Genomic DNA, 19,085 nt, shown 5'->3' with positions numbered 1-19,085 from the left:
TGCATGTTCAGTGTGTGCCTTGTCTAGTGTTAAGTTTCGTTCAGTCTGTACAGCCTCTCGCTGAAGACGATAACCGTGTATTTTTATAATCATAATGACATATATGACAAATAAATTTATGTTCAAGTTCAACCACGTAGTAGAAACTAACAAGTAGGGATTGTTCTCAATATTTCTACGTACAGATAACAATAAAATAAATATATTCATTCTAATCAATCCTTCTTACCTATATCAATAGTTTTGGTATGCTTTACTTCACAATATCAATTCTCATATAATCACACTAGATGTGTATAAGATACAAATATCAATAAGTATTCAATAATAATAACCCACAAAAACATCAAACAAAAATCACGTAACTTTACGATACTTTTGCCGTTCTTCTGGCTTTGGAATGCTTTCGGAATCGATTCGGTAATGGTAGCAGTGATTTGGTTTCATGGAGTACAAGGAATGCACACTTCTTTTTTAAACACATAACAAACAAACAAACAAAGTACTTTCTTCTAGCAGAGCAAACTGATGGTACCGTTGTCTCCGCCGACCAACAGCATTCGGTTGAGCGGCAAGAGTGCAAAACTGGTCAGCACCCCTTTGAACGTCTCCGATCGCAGCTTCGTGTACGAGAAGGTCGTATCCGTACTGACGGCTCCGTAGACGCCGATCCGATTGGTGGGCGTTCCGACGATCAGTTCCGGCCCGTTGTTGGTCAAACAGTGTACCGGCTCCGGACGGTTCCTGGGAAGTGAAGGGAAGACGAAGGAAATGAAACAATGAAATTCATTGTAATTTTTGCAGTTCTACTCACTTCAAATTGAACTGTAGATTTCCGGTGTTGGGATTCCACACGCTTACGGAGTAATCCAAACTCGTACTGATCAGTTGGTTTTCGTTTGGCGCCAGCAGCTGCAGCAGATCACAGTCATTCGCTCTCCAGGAGGAAATTATGAACCCGGTTCGTCCGTCAAGGACCGTTACGTGACCGGAACTAAGTCCCACGGCGATCCAAGCTCCGGAAGGTGAAACAGCAATGGTCCGAACCGATCCCACCGGTGAACTGGAAACTTTCCACTCATTGCAGTAGCTAAAGGTGCGGGCGTCGATCATGCGGATGCAACTGTCAGCCGTGCCGGCCAACACCAGGCAGCTAGGCGATGGGAACGTTTTCACCACCGAGACGGGAGTGTACTTGGGAACGTCCAGTTGGCCGATTTGGGCTCCCACGAACGGATCCCACAGGTGGACGCCGGAGTCGCAGGAAATTGTTAGCCTAGAAGAGGGTAAGGTCTTGAGAATTCAACTACGCTAAAGTCTTTTTTCAGCGGGTTTCAGAAGTTTAAGAGCGGCATCCGGGGATTTCAAAGGAAGTGCGAAAAAGATCTTCAGAATGGCATGTGAGAGGTAAGTTTAGGGAGGTGATAGGATGGGCCAAGAGGTGGCTGGATAGGTATCACAAGGATCAAGGAGAAGTTGGAGGACTAGAAGGGTTTTAAGCGGTGGGGTATAGGGGTTTTCAAGGGGTTCATGAGGAAATTAAGAGGGTTATTACATAGAATGGTTCAAATATAGAGGTTAACAAAAAATATCCACGGGTTTAAAGGTGGGGGTTTGGTATCAAGCAATTTTCCCGTAAAAGAGAAAGGAAAGTTATAGGGCATAATAAGTAAAAACTGAAAATTTATGGAATTTTTTTATTAATTCCAGAGAATTTCAAACGGTATCAAATGACATCATGAATTGTTTGGGGCGTTTTAGGGGATGTTTCGGAGGGTTTTTGGAGGTTCGATGACAGTTCCATAAAGCTAGGGATTAAGTGGCTTTCAGAGAGCTTTCAGTGGTGTTTCAAGGAGTTTCATGGATTCAACTAACTTCAGGGAAATTTAATTCGAGGAGCTACAGGGTACTCTAAGTAAGTCGTAGATGAATTTCATGGGGTTTCAAAGATGTTCAGTCCATTTCAGATGTTTCTTTGGGAGCATCAAGGAGTTTCAGCCAGAGCAACAGAGAAATACAGGGGAATTTGGGAGTTTTAGGAGGTGACGGGGAGTTACGACCACTATAATGTGATTTCATTAACAGTGTAACCACTGTTTTGAGATTTCAGTAAATTTCCAGGGAAATTAGGGAGTTTTCAGAAGCTTCAGAGGTATTCCCTAAAATAACCATGAAAATACCAAAGGGTTTTAAGGTTGTTTCAGAGTTTTTCACTGAATCTACCTCAAAACCCCTTCAAAACCAATACTGCCCCATGAAACCTTCGTTAAGAGCCCTGAAACTCCTTAAGGCCGCCTGAAATTCTCAAGAAACCCTCTCAACCCCTCTCTGAAGCTCCTGAAGCCGTACTGATGTTCCCACCAAAAAACTTCCTCAAATCCATGAAAGTAGCCAGAGGGGGCAGGGGCTTCCTTCAGGATTTTTTCAAGAATTCCTTCTGCGATTTCTTCAGTACTTCCTCCTGGGATTTCTTCAGAAAATCCCCATGTGATATCTCCTAAGATTACCACAGGGATTTCTCCGGCAATAAGTGAAAGTTTAAACATTCCTCCAAAGATCCTTGGATTCTTCCAGGAATTCCTCTAAAGATGCCTACAAGAACTTTTCTAGGAATGTTTCTCCTCCAGGAATTCCTTTAGAGATTCCTCCAGACATATCTCAAGGAACTCCTTCAGGGGTTCCTCCAGGAATTTCTCCAGGGGTTCCTGTAGGAATTCTCCATGAATTCCTCCAGGGTTTCCCCCAGCAATCCCTCCAAGGATTCCCCAGGAATTCCTCCAGAAATTCCTGTAGAGATATCTCCAGGAATTCCTCTAGCGATTTCTCCAGACATTTTTCTAGGCAGAGATTCCTCTAAGAGTTACTCAACGGATACCTTTAGGGATTTCTCTAGGAATTTCTCCAAGAATTGCTGCCTGGATTCCTTCAGGGATTTCCGTCAGAAATTCCTCCAAAAATTCCTCCTTTAGGAATTCCTCGAGGCATTCCTCTTACGAATTTTTTAGGCAACTCTCCAGGATTTCATACAAGAATTCCTCCAGGAATACCTCCAAAAACAACACCAGGTATTCCTCCAAGCATTCGTCCGGGAGTTCGTGCAGACATTCCTCCCGGAATCCCTTCAGGATTTTCACAAGAATTCTTTTTCTAATATTTCCTCTTGGGGTTTCTTCAGAAAATTCTTATTGGATTCCTTCAGAAATTCCTAGAGCAAATCATCCAGGAATTCATCCAAGAGTTTCTCCTCCAGAGATTCCTCCAAGAATTTCCCCAGGTATTCCTCTAGCGATCCCTTCTAGAATTCCTCTTTGAGTTCCTCCAGGAAATCCTCCAAATTTTGTTCCAGGAATCCTCCAAGATTTCCTCTGGAAATACCTCCAGGAGTTGTTTCAGGGATTTTTCCGGAAATTTCTACAGAAGATCGTCCAATAATTCCTCCTGGAATTTATCCAGGTATTCCTTTAAGGATTTCTCAGAAGTTTCTCCAGACGTTCCTTCAGGAATTCTTCCAGACATTCCTCAAGGATCTCCTTCAGAGGTTACTCCTGGAATTTCTCCAGGGGTTCCTGCAGGAATTGCTCCATGGATTCCTCCAGGGCTTCCCTCAGGAATTTCTCCAGAAGTTTCTCTAGAATTTCTTTCAGGCATTCAGAGATTCCTCTAAGAATTATTTAAGATAACTCTTTCTCTAGGGATTCCTACAAGGATTTCTGCAGAGATTTCACCAGGGGTTCCGTCAGAGATTCGAGCGGAAATTGCCTCAGGGATTCCTCCAGAAGTTCCTACAGGTATTCCACCACGAATTCCTCCAAAAAATCCTCTAGATATTCTTTTTGGTATTCCTCTAGGCATTCCTCTATCTAGGGAATTCTCCAGGCAAACCTCCATGATTTCATCCAAAAATTCCTCCAGGAATACCTCGAAAAATTCCACCAGGTATTCCTCCAAGCAATCGTCGAGGCATTCGTCCAGACATTCCTCTCGGAATCCCTTCTGGATTTTTACAATAATTCTTTTTGCGATTCCTCTCATATTTTCTCTGGGGGTTTCTTCAGAAAATTCTTCTTGGAAGCCTTCAGAGATTCCTACAGCAAATCCTCCAGGAATTCATCCAAGAGTTTCTCCTCCAGGGATTCCTCCAAGAATTTTCCCTGGGATTCCTCTAGCAAACCCTTCATGAACTCCCCTACGAGTTCCTCCAGGAAATCCTCCAGGAATTTTCCCAGGAATTCCTCTGGATATATCTCCAGGAGTTGCTTCAGGGATTCTTCCAGAAAATTCTACAGGAGTTCGTTCAATAATTCCTACTGGAATTTATCTAGGTATTACTTCAAGGATTCCTCCAGAGATCTCTTTAGGAATTTCTTCAGGAATTCCTTGAGGTATTTCTCTAGGAAATTCTCCAAGCAAGCCCCCAGGATTTTAAACAAGAATCCATCCAGGAATACCTCCAAAAATTCCACCAGGTATTCCCCCAAGTATTCCTGGACGAATTTTTCCAGACATTCCTCTTGGAATCCCTTCAGGAATTTAACCAGAATTCTTATTGCGATTTTTTCAATATTTCCTCTGGGGTTTGCTTCAGAAAATTATCTTGGATTCCTTCAGAAGTTCCTACAGCAAATCCTTCAGGATTTTTCAGGAATCCATCCAAGAGTTTCTCCTACAGTGATTCCTCCAAGAATTTCCCCAGGGATTCCTCTAGCGATCCCTTCAAGAATTCCTCTATGAGTTTCTCCAGAAAATCTCCAGGAATTTATCCAGGAATTCCTCTGGAGTTACTTCAGGAATTCTTCTAAAAATATCTACAGGAGTTCGTCCAATAATTCCACTTGGAATTTATCCAGGTATTCCTTCAAGGATTCCTCCAGGATTTCCTCCAGATACTCCTCTAGGAATTGCTTCAGAAATTCCTGCAGGAATTTCATCAGACATTCCTGCAGGAATTCCATCAGCATTTCCTCCGGCGATTTTTTCAGGAATTCCTTCAGAAATACCACCAGAGATTCTTCTAGGAATTGTGTCAGGGATTGATCCAAGGATGTCCCCAGGATTTTTTCCAGGAATTCATTCAAGAATTTCTTCATGGATTACTCCATGGAGATTACTTCCAAGAATTTATCTAGGATTTCTTCCAGGTATATCTCCACAAATTCCACTACGAAATCGTCCAGGAATGCCTCAAAAAATTTCTTCAGTATTTCTGGAATTCAATTCGAGATTCCTCCAGGAATGCTTCTAGGGATAGCACCAATAGTATCTCGAGATTCCACCAGGAATTCCTTCAGGAAAATTAAGATATTCCATTAGATATACGATACAGGTCGGACTCGATTATCCGGGTGACTCCAAAATTATTTCACCCCGGATAATCGAATCACCCGGATAATCGAGCCATGCTTCTTTTCATTTATTTTTGATGTTCTTCAATCAAAAACTATTCGTTAAACATAGAAACTAGCATAGGGTAGGTAATCAAAATTTGAACCAAATTGCGGCTTTCTGAATCAGTGCAAATTTTAAGTGATTTTTTCTCCCACGTGGAAATAATTTACTACGGCAAAATCGTATGTACATGAAAGCCACGGGTATAAGCTTTCTGTTAAATGGTAAAAAGTTTGTATTTGCACCGAATTTCATTGAAATATTCGATTTTTCATCAATGATGATTTTAATCTTAATTTGAACCATCGTAATCATAATTTGAACCAATTTTAATCTTAATTTGAACTACTGGCGGCAGCAGCTCGAGCAACTCACAAAACAGCCAATTCCATGCTAAACAATGAAAAATCACATGAATCTGCTAATTCTCATATCTATTTTTCATTAGGCAGTGGAATCTCAACTCAGAATGTTCGAAATTCTTTAGGAATTTGGAAACTAAATTTTGATTTTTTCATCCCCCAAGAGTAAACAAAGCAACCACTAGCGCAATCTACAGGCCAACACTAGAAGCTCACCCCCGTTTACTAGTTCAAATTTAGATTACAAATGGTTCAATTTAAGATAAAATTCTCCAAGTAAGAATCACTTAAATTTGATAATTTTATGACAAATAATGCGGAATATTATTCGGTTGGTCGATTCTACGATAAATAAGCTTTCATTTAACGTGTTCACATATTGCGTGTGATACAATGCATGAGCTGTACGAGTGCACCGCAAATGTGCTTTCTCTTGGGGGAAATGGGTGAAATCACAGTGATTTTTCAATTGCCTGTTTTCCATGACAAAAACGCTTTTTTCAATACTTTTAAAGCCCATGTTATCAGGTTATAATACGGAAAGCTGTTTAACATCTTTTTCGGGACAATATTTGCCTGAAAAGTACGTCGTTTTAATGAATTTTGAAATGGTTCAAATTAAGATTACAATTTGACTAGTTCAAAGCTTGATTTCTTACCCTACATAACGTTGTAGTGCCTAAACTCAACGTCTGATATTATTACAACCATGTTTTTTTAAAATGGAATTTTAGCTGAAAAATGTGAAAAAATGAAAAAAAATTCAAATAGGCTAGATCTTACTTACAAGTGTTGCATTTGATGTTTATCACATTTTTTGACATATTGTAATCTAAAAATTTGTAAACAAAGCAAAAACAAACTTTCCCCCGGATAATCGAGCCATTTTTCCTGGAAAATCGAGCCCCGGATAATCGGGCCCCCGGTTAATTGAACCCCCGGATAATCGAGTCCGACCTGTAATTCTATGGATATGCCTTCGGAAATTCTTCCAGGATTTCTTCTAGGGATTCTTCCAGGAATTCCTCCAGAAATTGCTCCAAGAATTCCTTCCAGGGACTTCAGTGATTCAGTTATGAATTGCTTCAGGTATTTATCTAGATGTTCCTCCAGGGATTCCGCCAGGCATTTCTTCAGGAAATCCTCCAGCAATTCCTTTCAAAGTTTCTCCATGATTTCCTCCATGGATTTTCTCCAGGAATCTCTCCAGCAATTTCGCAAGGAATCTGTCCAGGTATTCTTACAGGAACTTCTCTAGTGATTCTTCTAGAAACTCATCCAAGAATTTCTTCTTCAAGAATTCTTCCAGGGATTGCTCTAGGAATTCCACTAGGGATTCCTTCAGGAATTTATCTAAGGTTTTCACCAAGAATCCCTTAAGGGATTTCTCGAAGAATTCCTGCAGGAATTTGTCCAGTTATTTCTCAAAGGATTCCGTCCGTAATTCCTCCAGGATTTCCTCGAGGGATTTCTCCAGGAATTTCTACAGAAATTCTTCCAGGCTTTTCATCAGTTATTCGTTCTGAAATTCCTCCATGTCTCCCTCCAGGGATTTTTTCCAGGAATTCCTCCATGAAACGCTTCGTGAATTCTTCTAGTTATACTTTCAGAAATTCCTCTCGGGAACTCTTCAAAAATTTACTCTGAGATTCGTTCAGGAATTTCAAAAATCCTTCAATCATCGCCCAAGAATTTATCCAGGGATGCCTCCATGGATGAATACCTGAATACTTTTTTGAATTATTTCAAGGATTCCAAGAGAAATTGATTTGTATTGGAATATTTTGAGATAATTTTAGAGAAATGCATACTAAAGCCAGGACATTCTCCAAGAAGTTATCCAGGAATTCTTTCACAATTTTCTCCAAAAAATCCTTTAGAATACCCCCTCGAGCTCCTGCAAAAAATCCTCCACAAATTCGACCTTTGATTCTTTTAGAAAAACATTTTGAGAATCTTTTTTTTCTAAGAAGTTATCCATGGATTTCTTCAGGAAATCCTCCAGAGATTCTTCTAGGAGTTTTTCCAGGTATGTCTTGAGGAAGCTCTCTTTGAAAGCCTTTCAGGGATTCTTCCAAAAAAATGTCAAAGGGTTCCTTCCAAAAATTCCCCTGAAATACTTCGAGGGTTTCCTCCAACGATTGTTTTAAAATTAATCCTGGGATTCCTTCCTGTATTTCACCAGGGATCTCCTTCTGAAATTGGTGTAGGGGTTGCTCCAGACATTTCTCTTGGAATTTCTCCAAAAAGTAGCCCAATTTTTTTCCAGGAATTCTTCCGGGAACTCCTCCTGCAGTTTTTTTATCAGTTTACTCAGGGATTCTATCAGAAATTCTCCAGGATTTTTTCAGACATTTCTCCAGGGATTATCCCGGGAAGACTCTTTCGGAATACTCCCAAAGATTCCTCCTGGATTTTTGTTTGGAATGCAGCAGGAATTTCTTCTTAAATTTTTCAGACATTACTTTTTGGATATATTCCAGCGATTCCCGAAATTGCTTTAGGCGAGTTAAAGAATTTTTCCAATGATTCCATTATTTGAGAGCTCTCCTACAGAAAATTCTCCAAAAACTTTCTAAGGATTTCCTTCAGGAATTCTTACAGGAATACATCGAGGTTTCCTTCAAAGATAGTTCCAACACTTTTACTTACTTTCAAGAATTCGTTCAATGACCCTAGGAATACGTCAATTGATATTTCTTTATGATTATCCCCCCTCTGACCAAAAAGCTGTCTACGTCTCTGCTCAAATCTACTGAAAATCCTTTGGAAATAGTCTCGAAACACTTTGAAATTCTCCATCACTCCTCCGAAATCTCTAAAGAACTCCTTACTGCCCCTGAGATACCTGAACCCCCATCAAAACCATATAAAACGTTCTAAAATCCCCTAAAATTACCTGAAACTTATATGAAGCCTTACTGATACTCTACTCTTGAAATCCCCCTGGAATTGCTTCCACGAATCCCTCTGAAATCTTTCTTAAATTCTGACGCTTCCTTTCAAACCCTTCTTACTATCTTTTTTCTTCCTCTGAAACCCCGCTTCTTCTTAAAGTTCACTGAATCCTGCTGAAACCCCATTGGAACACTCATGAAACCCTCTGAAAATCCCGTGAAATCTTCTTGGAACCCCCTAACAATTCCTGGAATAACTAAAACTTCGTGAAACCCTCCCAAATCGCTGGAAACGTTCTAAAACTTTCTGAAACTGTTTGTCTCTTTCCCCACTTGAGACCTACAAAAAAAAAAATAAAAATTCTTTTTATACTCCTCTCAAACTCTTCTAGCGCTGTCTATAAACTACGTAGACTTATTTTTGGCCATCTTAGACCCCCTAGCCCCTCGTAAACTTTTGTTCATACAAAAAGTTCGAAATTTGTATAGAGCGAAGACTTCGTAGTTTATGTACAAGGCTTCTGAAACCATCCTAGTCCCCCACAAAAAGCCCTGTCCAATCTCCTTCATACCCCTTGGAACACCTCTGTAACCCATTGAAAACCAATGAAACTTTCTGAATCTATTCTGTAATCCTCCTGCAGCTCTCTGAAATCGCTTGAAATCTCCCTGAAGAACCCTGATACTTCTCAAAACCACAAGAAACTCTCAGGAAACCCCCTGAAACCCTTCTCAGCCCACTGAAACTTCTCTGGAGCCGTCCTGATCCTCCTACCGTAAATCTCCTGAATACCCTTTGGGGATATCCCCGAAACCCCCTGAAACTCTCTGGAACTACGTTTTTGAAATCCATATTTAACTCCCTGCAGTTCCCGAATTAACCTCATGAAACGTCCTGAAATTTCCTGAAATTACTTGAAAGTTATATAGAGCCTTCCTGAGACCTACTGATTCACCTCGGAATTCTCTCCATCACGGAACCCTTTAAAATCTAGCTCTGATGTTTCCTTTGAAGTCTCCAGTTAGCCTAGTGGTTAAGGCTATGGACCGCCAATTTGGAGATGGCGAGTTCGTTTCCCGTTTCTGTCGGGAAAATTTTCTCGACTCCCTGAGCATTGTGTATCATTGTACTTGCCTCACAATATACAAACACATGCAATGGCAGGCAAGGAAAGCCCTTCAATTAATAACTGTGAAAGTGGAAGTGCTCAAAGAACACCAAGTTGAAGCGAGGCAGGCCAAGTCCCAGTGGGGATGTATAGCCATAAACGAAAAGAAGAAGTTTCCTTTGAAACCTTCATACAACCTTTTGTCCACCCTTGATTCTTCTCTGAAACCCCTCTTCTTCTGAAAGCCCACTCAAATCTCTTAAAATTGGAAAACTCATGAAACTCGATTAAATTTTCTTGAAATCTTCCCGGAACCCCCTAAAGATCCCTGAAATAGCTGAAACTTAGTAAAACGCTTCCAAAAGGCTTGTAACGTCCTCAAACCCTCTGAAACTCCCTGGACTCTAGCTTAAACTCATAAAACATCCTTAAAAACCCTTTTATGCTCCCCTGAAATTTCTTTGAAAGCGTCTTGGTCTCCTTTCAAGTCTCTTAAAATCTTCTGAATATCCCCTGAAACTTTCTGTAACTCATATGATATCCCCCTGAAATCCTATGTAGCACTCTTAAATCACCTCAAACGTCCTGAAACTCGCTGAAACTCCCTGAAGCTCAATTGAAACTCTGTCGCTTTCTCTTAAACCTCTTTGGCCCCTTTTGTTTTTTTTGTGTGGCTTCGTGGTCGTGCGGCTAAGGTCACCAAGCCTTTTGTCGCATCGTGCTAAGGAGCGCGGGTTCGATTCCCGCCGCAGCTATCAGGAAAAGTTTTCAGCTGTGCCACTGGACTAGTCAGTTGTCTAGTGTCATGCTTCCTTCAAAGAGCGAATAGCTCACAAGAAGCATTAAGCGTGTCTGTCTTCTTTTTTTTTCTTCCAAAGCTTCCCGGGTCCTCTTGCAAAACTACCTGAGACCTTTGAAACAACTCTAGAAAACCCATTTAGCTCTTTCGTAAGCCCTCAGATGCGAAACCTGGTCTTGCTACCTATGATCTCAACTTATGCCACATTATGCCCAATATACCCTCCATTTAGGCACTGTTCATATGGGTAATTCTCGCTGAGACCGGCCCACTATTTACACCTTGTCTTCAAAAATGTTTAAGGTGCCGATTTTCTGAAAGTCCTCGCCTAAAAAGTAAGAAAAATGCATTTGGTTACTCAAATTGATGGACCCCCCGTTAGTTAGAGCCACAACAAGTTTTGCAGACCCCTCGATTTTGGTCAAATGGTGGCGCACTAAAACCGATATAACTCAAAAGTTTCACCAAAAACCACCTCAAAACGAAATGTTGTTGAAAAGAGGAGAGATAGAGCTACTATTTACAATAATAAAAAGTTGGGTCGGCCATATTGATTTTGGCCGCCATCTTGGATTTTTATACCAAAAAATTTTTTTCACCATGAAGGCAACCACCGATTTTCAAAATTTTTACATCAATTGAAAGTTGAAACATTTATACATGACATATCAAAAAATTAGAGATGTCTTTTTCTTCTTTCAAAAGTTATCCACAGTTTTGTAAATTAAGTCACGTTTTCTCCATACATTTCCATGCGCACCGGCAAAGACATACAACAGCATCCGAGTTTACGCCTGCATGTATACCCAAAGGCGCGTGCCGCAAAATTTGGCCAAATCGGAGGTGCGTTTCCGTTTTTGACTGTTTCTCAATGATGCGTGCATTGTTTTTATTACTTTTTTAGTGTTTTGAAAAGCTTAAACCCTCAACTTTCTATTAGAGGGTTCAGAATTTAAATTCGTGTTCGTAAACACTGCGAAATAACGCTGCATTTATGTAAACGGTCGGCACCGGGCCCAGTGGTATGGTTTACAAAACGGCAGATAACTTTTGAAAGAAGAAAAAGACATCTCTAATTTTTTTTATATGTTTTGTATAAATGTCCCACCTTTCAATTGATGTAAAAATTTTGAAAATCGGTGGTTGCCCTCAAGGTGAAAAAAATGTTTTGGTATAAAAATCCAAGATGGCGGCCAAAACCAATATGGCCGATCCAACTTTTTATTATTGTAAATAGTAGCTCTATCTTTCCTCTTTTCAACAACAATTCGTTTTGAGGTGGTTGTTGAAGAAACTTTCGAGTTATAACCGTTTACGTGAGCCACCATTTGACCAAAATCGAGGGGTCTGCAAAAATTGTTGTGGCTCTAACTAACGGGGGGTCCATCAATTTGAGTAACCAAATGCATTTTTCTTACTTTTTAGGCAAGGGCTTTCAGAAAATCGGCACCTTACACGTTTTTGAAGACAAGGTGTAAATAGTGGGCCGGTCTCAGCGAGAATTACCCATATACTTCCAGTAAACAACTTACCTCATCGATTCAAGGAACGCCAACGAATGCACCGACTTCCGATGGTTGGTGTACGTGAACTGGCAAGACGAAATCTTGCTCCCGTCGCCTTCACTCCTCAGCGACCACAACTTAACGGTTTTGTCCTTCGAAGCCGAAATGAAACTGTTTTCGTTGTCCAGTGCCAGCACTGCTTTGATCGAGTTCGTGTGTCCACTGTATGTTTGCAGCTTGATCTGCTTCAAGTTGAACCGACTGTCCTTGTCCGAACGGCCAATTTCATGTTCCCAGTAAGCCAGCCAATTCCCACGCAAGTTCCTAGCACTGTTCACCTGCTCCAGACGATACGTCACCATCCCCAGCAGTTCCTTCTGTTCCATTTCGATCTTATTGGAGTCATTCCGAACCTCGATCCGGTTGCCGATGATGTTGGAACCGAACGTGTTCGAGCAGTTCAGCGAGTCCAGTTGACTTTCCTCGTCGTCCCGATCGGCTTCGGATTTGAATCGGCCGTAATCATCCCTGGAGTAGTCCGGTTGTTCGTGATCGTGGCAGAGATTCAGCACCAGGGCCATGTTTTTCAGCGTCTGGGACATTTCGAATTGACCGAGGTAGTTGAGGAACGGTAGGAACGCACAGTAGGCAAGATTTGGCGTGAAGACATCCCGAATTTCCTCCATGGCTTTGGATCGTACGCAGCCTTGGATCGGGGGTCGGGACTCGTGCTCGAGCTGGAGATCGGCATCCAGGGCGCTCGGAGGGGTGTAGCTGTCCAGTGGTTCATGACCTTTGATACGGGCGGGGCGTATTTCTGGACCGCTTACGGAAAGTTCTCTCGTTCCGCCGTCACGGCGAAACTCGATAATGTGGGAGTCTTCAGTTCCGGAGCTACACGGACTGGAGTCCGTGCGGTACTTGAAATCTCTGAAGTGCTCGCTCCGGCCGTACGCCTTATCGAAGATCAAGAAGAAACGCTGCAACGCGGGAACGCAGATGTGTTCCCTGGTCATTTCTCGACCGATACGAACTGAGATTACGTAGAGAGTGTCGATGAGCTTCCGAGCAAGAACCGATCGGGCCAGGAACCCGCTTGGCATGACGAATTTGGTTGATTCTAGAAGGCGAATGATCGGATGGATAATCGACCGTAGCAAGAAGTCCTGAAGCTGATCCATTACGGTGCTGTCGTTCAGGTACGGAATCAGGCATTTGACAAGTTGTAGCGAACTTATCAGGCCTCCTTCCAGTGTTTGGGTCGTCTTCTTGCGGCAGAGAGCGATCAGTTCACTGGCGTGCGGAAAGTACTGGAGTAATATGAACTGATCACCGAAGAGAGCCGATATTGAGGTAAGACACTCGATAACGCGTTGAGCGGCTTCATCGCCAGCAACGCAGCCATCAGATATCGTAAAATAGTTAAGGCTGCTGCTGGATTGAGTACGGAAGGATGTTTCACTTGGCACCAGGTTCTCAGGGCCTACGTAGCAGAGTGTGAGCATTTTCAACAGGTTCCGTGTGAGGTAGCGTGCACTCAGAACAGGTCCTAAGCGGTGAGAAAGCCAAATCAAGCTTTCGGAACTCATTTCTGAGATACGGGTAGATCTGGTCTTGGTAGAGTCGTTGGACTTTTGGGCATTTGGGTTTACAGCTGAAGCATTCTTCGCCGAGTGTTCCATCTTATCTTCACGTGGAGTCTTACACATAAACTCCAAAGAATCCACACTTTTCTTGCTTCCAATTTCACAGCCTATCGAATTGAACTCAATACTCCTCCGGAAAGAGGACGGTATTGGAATTGTTGGAGACTTAGGATCGCCTTTCTCTACGTCAGGTTCCGAAGTAACAGCTATGGTCAAATTCAGCTTTTCCATACTTCCTGACATCATCTCATGCGAGAACACAAACTCTTCTTCCAGCGCATCTTCAATGGCCTCCTCGGCCTGCGAGTGGTTCAACGGCAAATCGAAACTGCTGGAATCCGCCTTCATATCGAAATCCTCGATAATTTTCTTCATGGCCGACTCCATTTCCGTATCGCTGATCTCGTCTCCACCGACGTTAATAATCGTCGTGAATTTCTTCGCTTGTTCTGGTGGAGGATCTTCGTCAAAGCTGAACATTTCCTCGTTGTCCTCGTCGATTGATCCGTCGTCCAGAGGAAGATTTTGAGCAACTGTGGGAGAGAGCGTCTTGTCGGATGCATCCGGTGAGACCAGAGTGTTGGAGATGGACAGCGATTCCTGGCCTTGGTTCGGCGCATTCGAACCGGGATCAACGCTATTTTCGCTTTTTAGCTTGAAGTTCCTACACGATCGTGATCTTCGAAAATCTCCCAAAGGAAGATTCTCATGGAAGTGGTAGGGTTGGTTGAGATCAGCGTCTTTGTAGCCACCGACAGCTTCTACCAAGGGAGCGATGAAGTTTTCCAGGAAGCAACGTAAGCCAAAACGAACAATAAGTTTTAAGAGGAAGCTGTGATGGTAGAGCTTCACAGATTTTCGAGACTTGAAGGAGGAATTACGGGTGAACTTTAGAGTTCCCGGATCGCTGGTAACAGGCGTGTTTTGTGGTTGGTTGATACGAGTCTCGCTATCATCCGATTCATAAAGTAGTAGAATTGGTTGTAAGAGATGTCGTCGTGTTCCTTTGGTTCCCAAAGCTGTTGAGATGGCGTCGAAGAGGTTCCATGCGGCTAGGATAGAGGTATCGTCGGCTTTGATAAGTTCGATGAAGTGGGGAAGAAGAAGTTCAACAGTGGAATATTGCTCGGTACCGCACGGCTCCAGAAGGCCTTCTGTCAAGGCAACACAGCAGTTCACTTTACACTCAGCGATTCGTCGGCGGAAATCTATTCGAAGTTTGTCGAGGTTTACGTACCGAGAGCAACTTTTGCCGTCACAATCGAAGAATGTGTGCAAGTCTAGTAGATAAGTCGACTCGTCAAAATGACTGAAAGCTTTAATGGTTTGATAAATGCGTAGATATTGCGAAGGAAATGGAATTAACAGACTGGCCAGTAATGGCTGTAGAAATTGATGGGGAGACGGATGTGGAAGGCCTTTCTCTGTTACAACAGCGCCCATATCCGGAGAATCAATTCCAAGCAGTAATTTCACAGCATACTGGACGCACACCGGTAGTAATTTAATGTCCTTTCTAACAAGTTTCACGCAAGACTCCAACCTGCTCTCGAAATCCTGCTCCACGCAACTACCCAGTGGTCGTAGCTTCGCTGCCAAGAACAATTCCACGATCAGGCATCCCAACACCTGCAGATCTTTGGTTCTAACATCCAAGAGCAGCTGCTTGAACGTATGTCTTGAGCTGGGTTGACACTGTTGACTCTGGGAACGCAAGTTCTGAAACATCTTCCTGTCCTTCAGCAGAGATGCTTCGTAGGCTTCGGAAAACAAGCGATTCGTAAACGAGTTGCTTTCGTAGCCCAGTTCCCGATCGTAACTACTCGCGGTGCTCACATTCCACAGTTCAAAATCGTCATCCAGCAGTTTGTTTTTCGCTGAATCCGTCCCAGAATCGTCCGACGCTAGCGATGATTGGAAGGTCTTGGATACGAACACTCCCAAGTTTTCTACGGCATTCAGTTGGGCTACAGGATTGTAGTTCTTCGGTAATGCTAGTGTCGATGGAGCTTTGGCTTGAACGTTGATGTGGTAACTTGTAGATCGCTCCATAGATTCAGACTTGAAGTTTCCGGAGCGTAGAATTTGCGAAGAGTAGCGACTCTGTGGTGACGATGAATACTCTGGGTAGAAGCCGGACTCTGATCCAGAGTACCCGGAACTAGAACCTTGACGTGAGAGATCTTCCGAACTTCGGGTCAACCTCTGACGGGATTCTTGCAGTGTTGACAACCTCGGCGGAGTCTTCCCATTCCAGATGGTAGTGAACTGTCGTGACGGATGAGGGTTGGTGAACAGCTGAACAACTCCACGTTGACAGAGATTCTGATGTTTGTCTACCAACGATAGGCAAACATTTTTCGACTTGATCGCCGAAGACCCGGTTAGTTTGTAACCAAATGTGAGATCAATCCAATGGTGAAGCTTCTCCGAGATATACTGGCTTTCCAGCGCTTCCCGATGCTTTGCGATGAAGTCTTCCGGACAAGTGGCCCAAATGGGAACCTCCAGATCCGGCAGGTCTTCATGAATACTTTTGAATACTGATGGGTCCGTGAAGAACTCCGGAATGCATTCGTCTGGTGTCCATTCGTGCAAGCGTTGAATCGACACGGGATATTCCGCTGGAACCCATATCGGCCGAACGTACTTGCACAGCACAGACTTCGGAGTCCTTCGTGCCATGTAAACGTAATAGGTTATCTCCGAGAGTACATCCGATACGTGGTGAGGGACGGTTCCCTCCGTGCCTACCGCTGACTGAAACGTCAAGTCCAGCTGGGCATCGCCTTTATTCAGTCGGTACTTCGACTTCTTCAAATCTCTCCAAATTTGGCCATTCCTGGTGGAGAAATCAGTAACCCACGGCATGATGTGATGGTGTTCGGGGCAACCGATTCTTCGGCCTGCCAAGTTGTTCAATATCGTGAGATAGTCGAAGTTCGACATTTGCCCGTGACACCACATTTCACAGTAGTCTTTCAGTGAGTACTTGAGATCGAGTCCTTTGAGAAGCCTTGCTTTTGAATCTCTGCTCAGAACCAATCGAGTTGAACTCAGTTCTTCCAACTGTCGTTGAATGTCGTCATCGAACTCCAGTAGATTGGCTTCCAGACTTGGGATCACTCTCATCCATAAGTTCTCCGTCAAGTAGATATCGCCCAGCCCTATATTTCCCATGTTCAGCCCACGATCGTGCAGTGATTTCATCAGATTGAGCAGTTGGTATATCAAGAACAACGGTTTGTTGTGAGATTTTTCTAGGATCGCCGGGCTGTATGTTACGCAGTCCAGCAGGTTGTTTTCAATATATGGATCAAAAATAAGGTAGAGATTCATGTTGGTCTCGATCGCACCCAACACGGGGTAAAGATTGGCATGCGGTTGCATCAGTGAGCAGGTCTGTTCCGTGACGACTCCTCCCTCGTCGGCGCAGACATCCAACCGTATTATTCGGCACCCGTAGGTCCGGGTCAACGCTTCCCGCAGCACAAAGTCGTATGGGAGCAGTGCTGCTGATATGTTGATGTTCTCCTGCTGTTGTTTCTTTGTACTGTTGTTGCAGCTGATAGTGGTGCTATTGCCATTGTCGAAACTGCCCATGCTGGCCAGATGCTGCTGGGCATTGCTTGCGTTCCCCGATAGGGGTTGATGCTGGTCTGGCCGTGAAGCGGCATACTTACGGTAGGCTGCCTTCCAGAGGTTCTTGTGGTTCGTCTGGGAGACGTATTGCAAGAGCTGCGAGTAGTGCAGCGGGTCCTCGTTCTCCGAGGGATGCGCGTCGCCGTTGTTGAGATTGGTGAGTAGTTTGTTGCGCGGCAGCGGGATCACCTTGGTTGGGTGTTTTTTGTAGATCTGCAAACGAAAAAAAAACGTAAAAAATCACTTAAATTGAAATATATTAAAAATTGAGAAATTTTGTTTATTAATTTTCTTTGAATGTGGCCTGCATTCAACTGGACAAAATTGAAACATCGGGCATCGGATTTGTAATTGCCTATCTGGTGACTCCAGAGATTTCATTCAAAAAAATTTACACGGATTTCTTCAAAAACTTTTCATGATTTTTTCAGACCTTCCTCAAAAATTACCTTCAGAAATTCCTCTAAAAACATATTTAGAAATTTCACCAAGAATTCTTCTAGAACCTGTCATGCTCAAGACATTCCAAAACTTTGGTTTGGCATTCAAATCAGAAGTAAACAGAATTCTATGATCCCAAGAAATACATTGCGCCGAAACGTTGGGAAATAGACAAAAAATTGTTTCTTTCTGACTTTAATGACTGCATGCCAAACCAAAAAGTCGATAAATCAAGTTATTTCGGAATTCTTTCAGAAAACCATCCACGGATTGCAGAGATTCTTACAGCATTTTCTTTTTTCATTAGTTCAGAATTCTTTTAGAAAATATGTCAGGGATTTCTTCAAAAAATCGTCAAAAAATATTTTTTTAGGCATGCCTTAAGTTCCTCCATAAATTTTCCAAAGAATTTCTATAGAATAATAATAACATAATAATTCTTCTTGACGTAACGTTTCAACTGGGACAAAGTCTCAGCTTTATTAACTGAGAGCTTCCTCTGTCGATGACCGGTTAGCAAGCATACATAGTGTGGCAGGCATAAAGACACTCTATGCTTAGGGAAATTTCCATTACAAAAACTTCCTGGGCCGATCGGGAATCGAACCCATCATTCTCAGCATCAGAAGGCCGGCTCCAGAGGCACGTTATCCTCCATTTGGGACATTTGTGCCATAACGCCACGTTTTTTTACAGAAGTACTTTATGAAGCTACATAAAATATACTGGAGTAATTCTATAGTTTTCGAAAGGAATTTCAAGGAATTTCTTGGAGTTACCTCTGAAGATTTCAAGAAGAAATTGTTGAAAATTCTTGAAGAGATTTTTGAACAAAATTCGCTGAAACAATTTCTGAAGTAATCGTTATAGGAGTTCCTGGAGGAATTTCTGGGGAATACCTGGAAAAGTTTCGGGGGAATACCTGGAAGAACTCCTTGAGATGGCTTTGAGAAGCTTCTTGAAAGGATTTCCAAAGAAAACCCTTTAAAAATTTCTGAATTAATCTTCGGAGAAATTTCTGAAGGAATCCATGGAAGAATCCGTAGGAATCAGTGCTGAAATTCCTGGAGGATGTTCTGAAGCAAACGCTGGAAGAACTCCTGGAGATACTTCTGGAGGAATTCTTGAAAGAATGTCCAGCAAAATGTCTGAATGGTGTGTGGACTATTGTCCCACTCGAAGGAAAATTTAGATGCAGAAATTTAAAACCAAATCTGGAATAATTCTGGTAAGAATCACCAAAATAAATTTCTCTGAATATATGCCTATAAAACAGGAAAATGCTCTGCAGTATAAACA

The 19,085-nt window shown here is 42.6% G+C and overlaps 1 protein-coding gene across 2 annotated transcripts in view; it reads right to left on the bottom strand.

The window, feature by feature from the left end:
• Positions 1-205: 205 nt before the first annotated feature.
• The window catches only part of LOC109413597 (WD repeat-containing protein 81), a 34,365-nt gene continuing 15,485 nt past the window's right edge, over positions 206-19,085 (bottom strand). For both annotated transcript variants that reach the window (XM_029873580.2, XM_029873581.2), the window contains exons 3-5: positions 12,085-17,558; positions 815-1,276; positions 206-744 (exon numbers count right to left, since the gene is read on the bottom strand). In XM_029873580.2, coding sequence (XP_029729440.2) covers positions 513-744; positions 815-1,276; positions 12,085-17,558 — 6,168 coding nt within the window. In that variant the 3' untranslated portion in view covers positions 206-512. The remainder of the gene's footprint in view (positions 745-814; positions 1,277-12,084; positions 17,559-19,085) is intronic.

The sequence above is a fragment of the Aedes albopictus genome, chromosome 2 (assembly GCF_035046485.1).
Source record: "Aedes albopictus strain Foshan chromosome 2, AalbF5, whole genome shotgun sequence".
Classification (NCBI taxonomy): Eukaryota; Metazoa; Arthropoda; class Insecta; order Diptera; family Culicidae; genus Aedes; species Aedes albopictus.
This window is presented reverse-complemented; position numbering and strand designations above follow the sequence as displayed.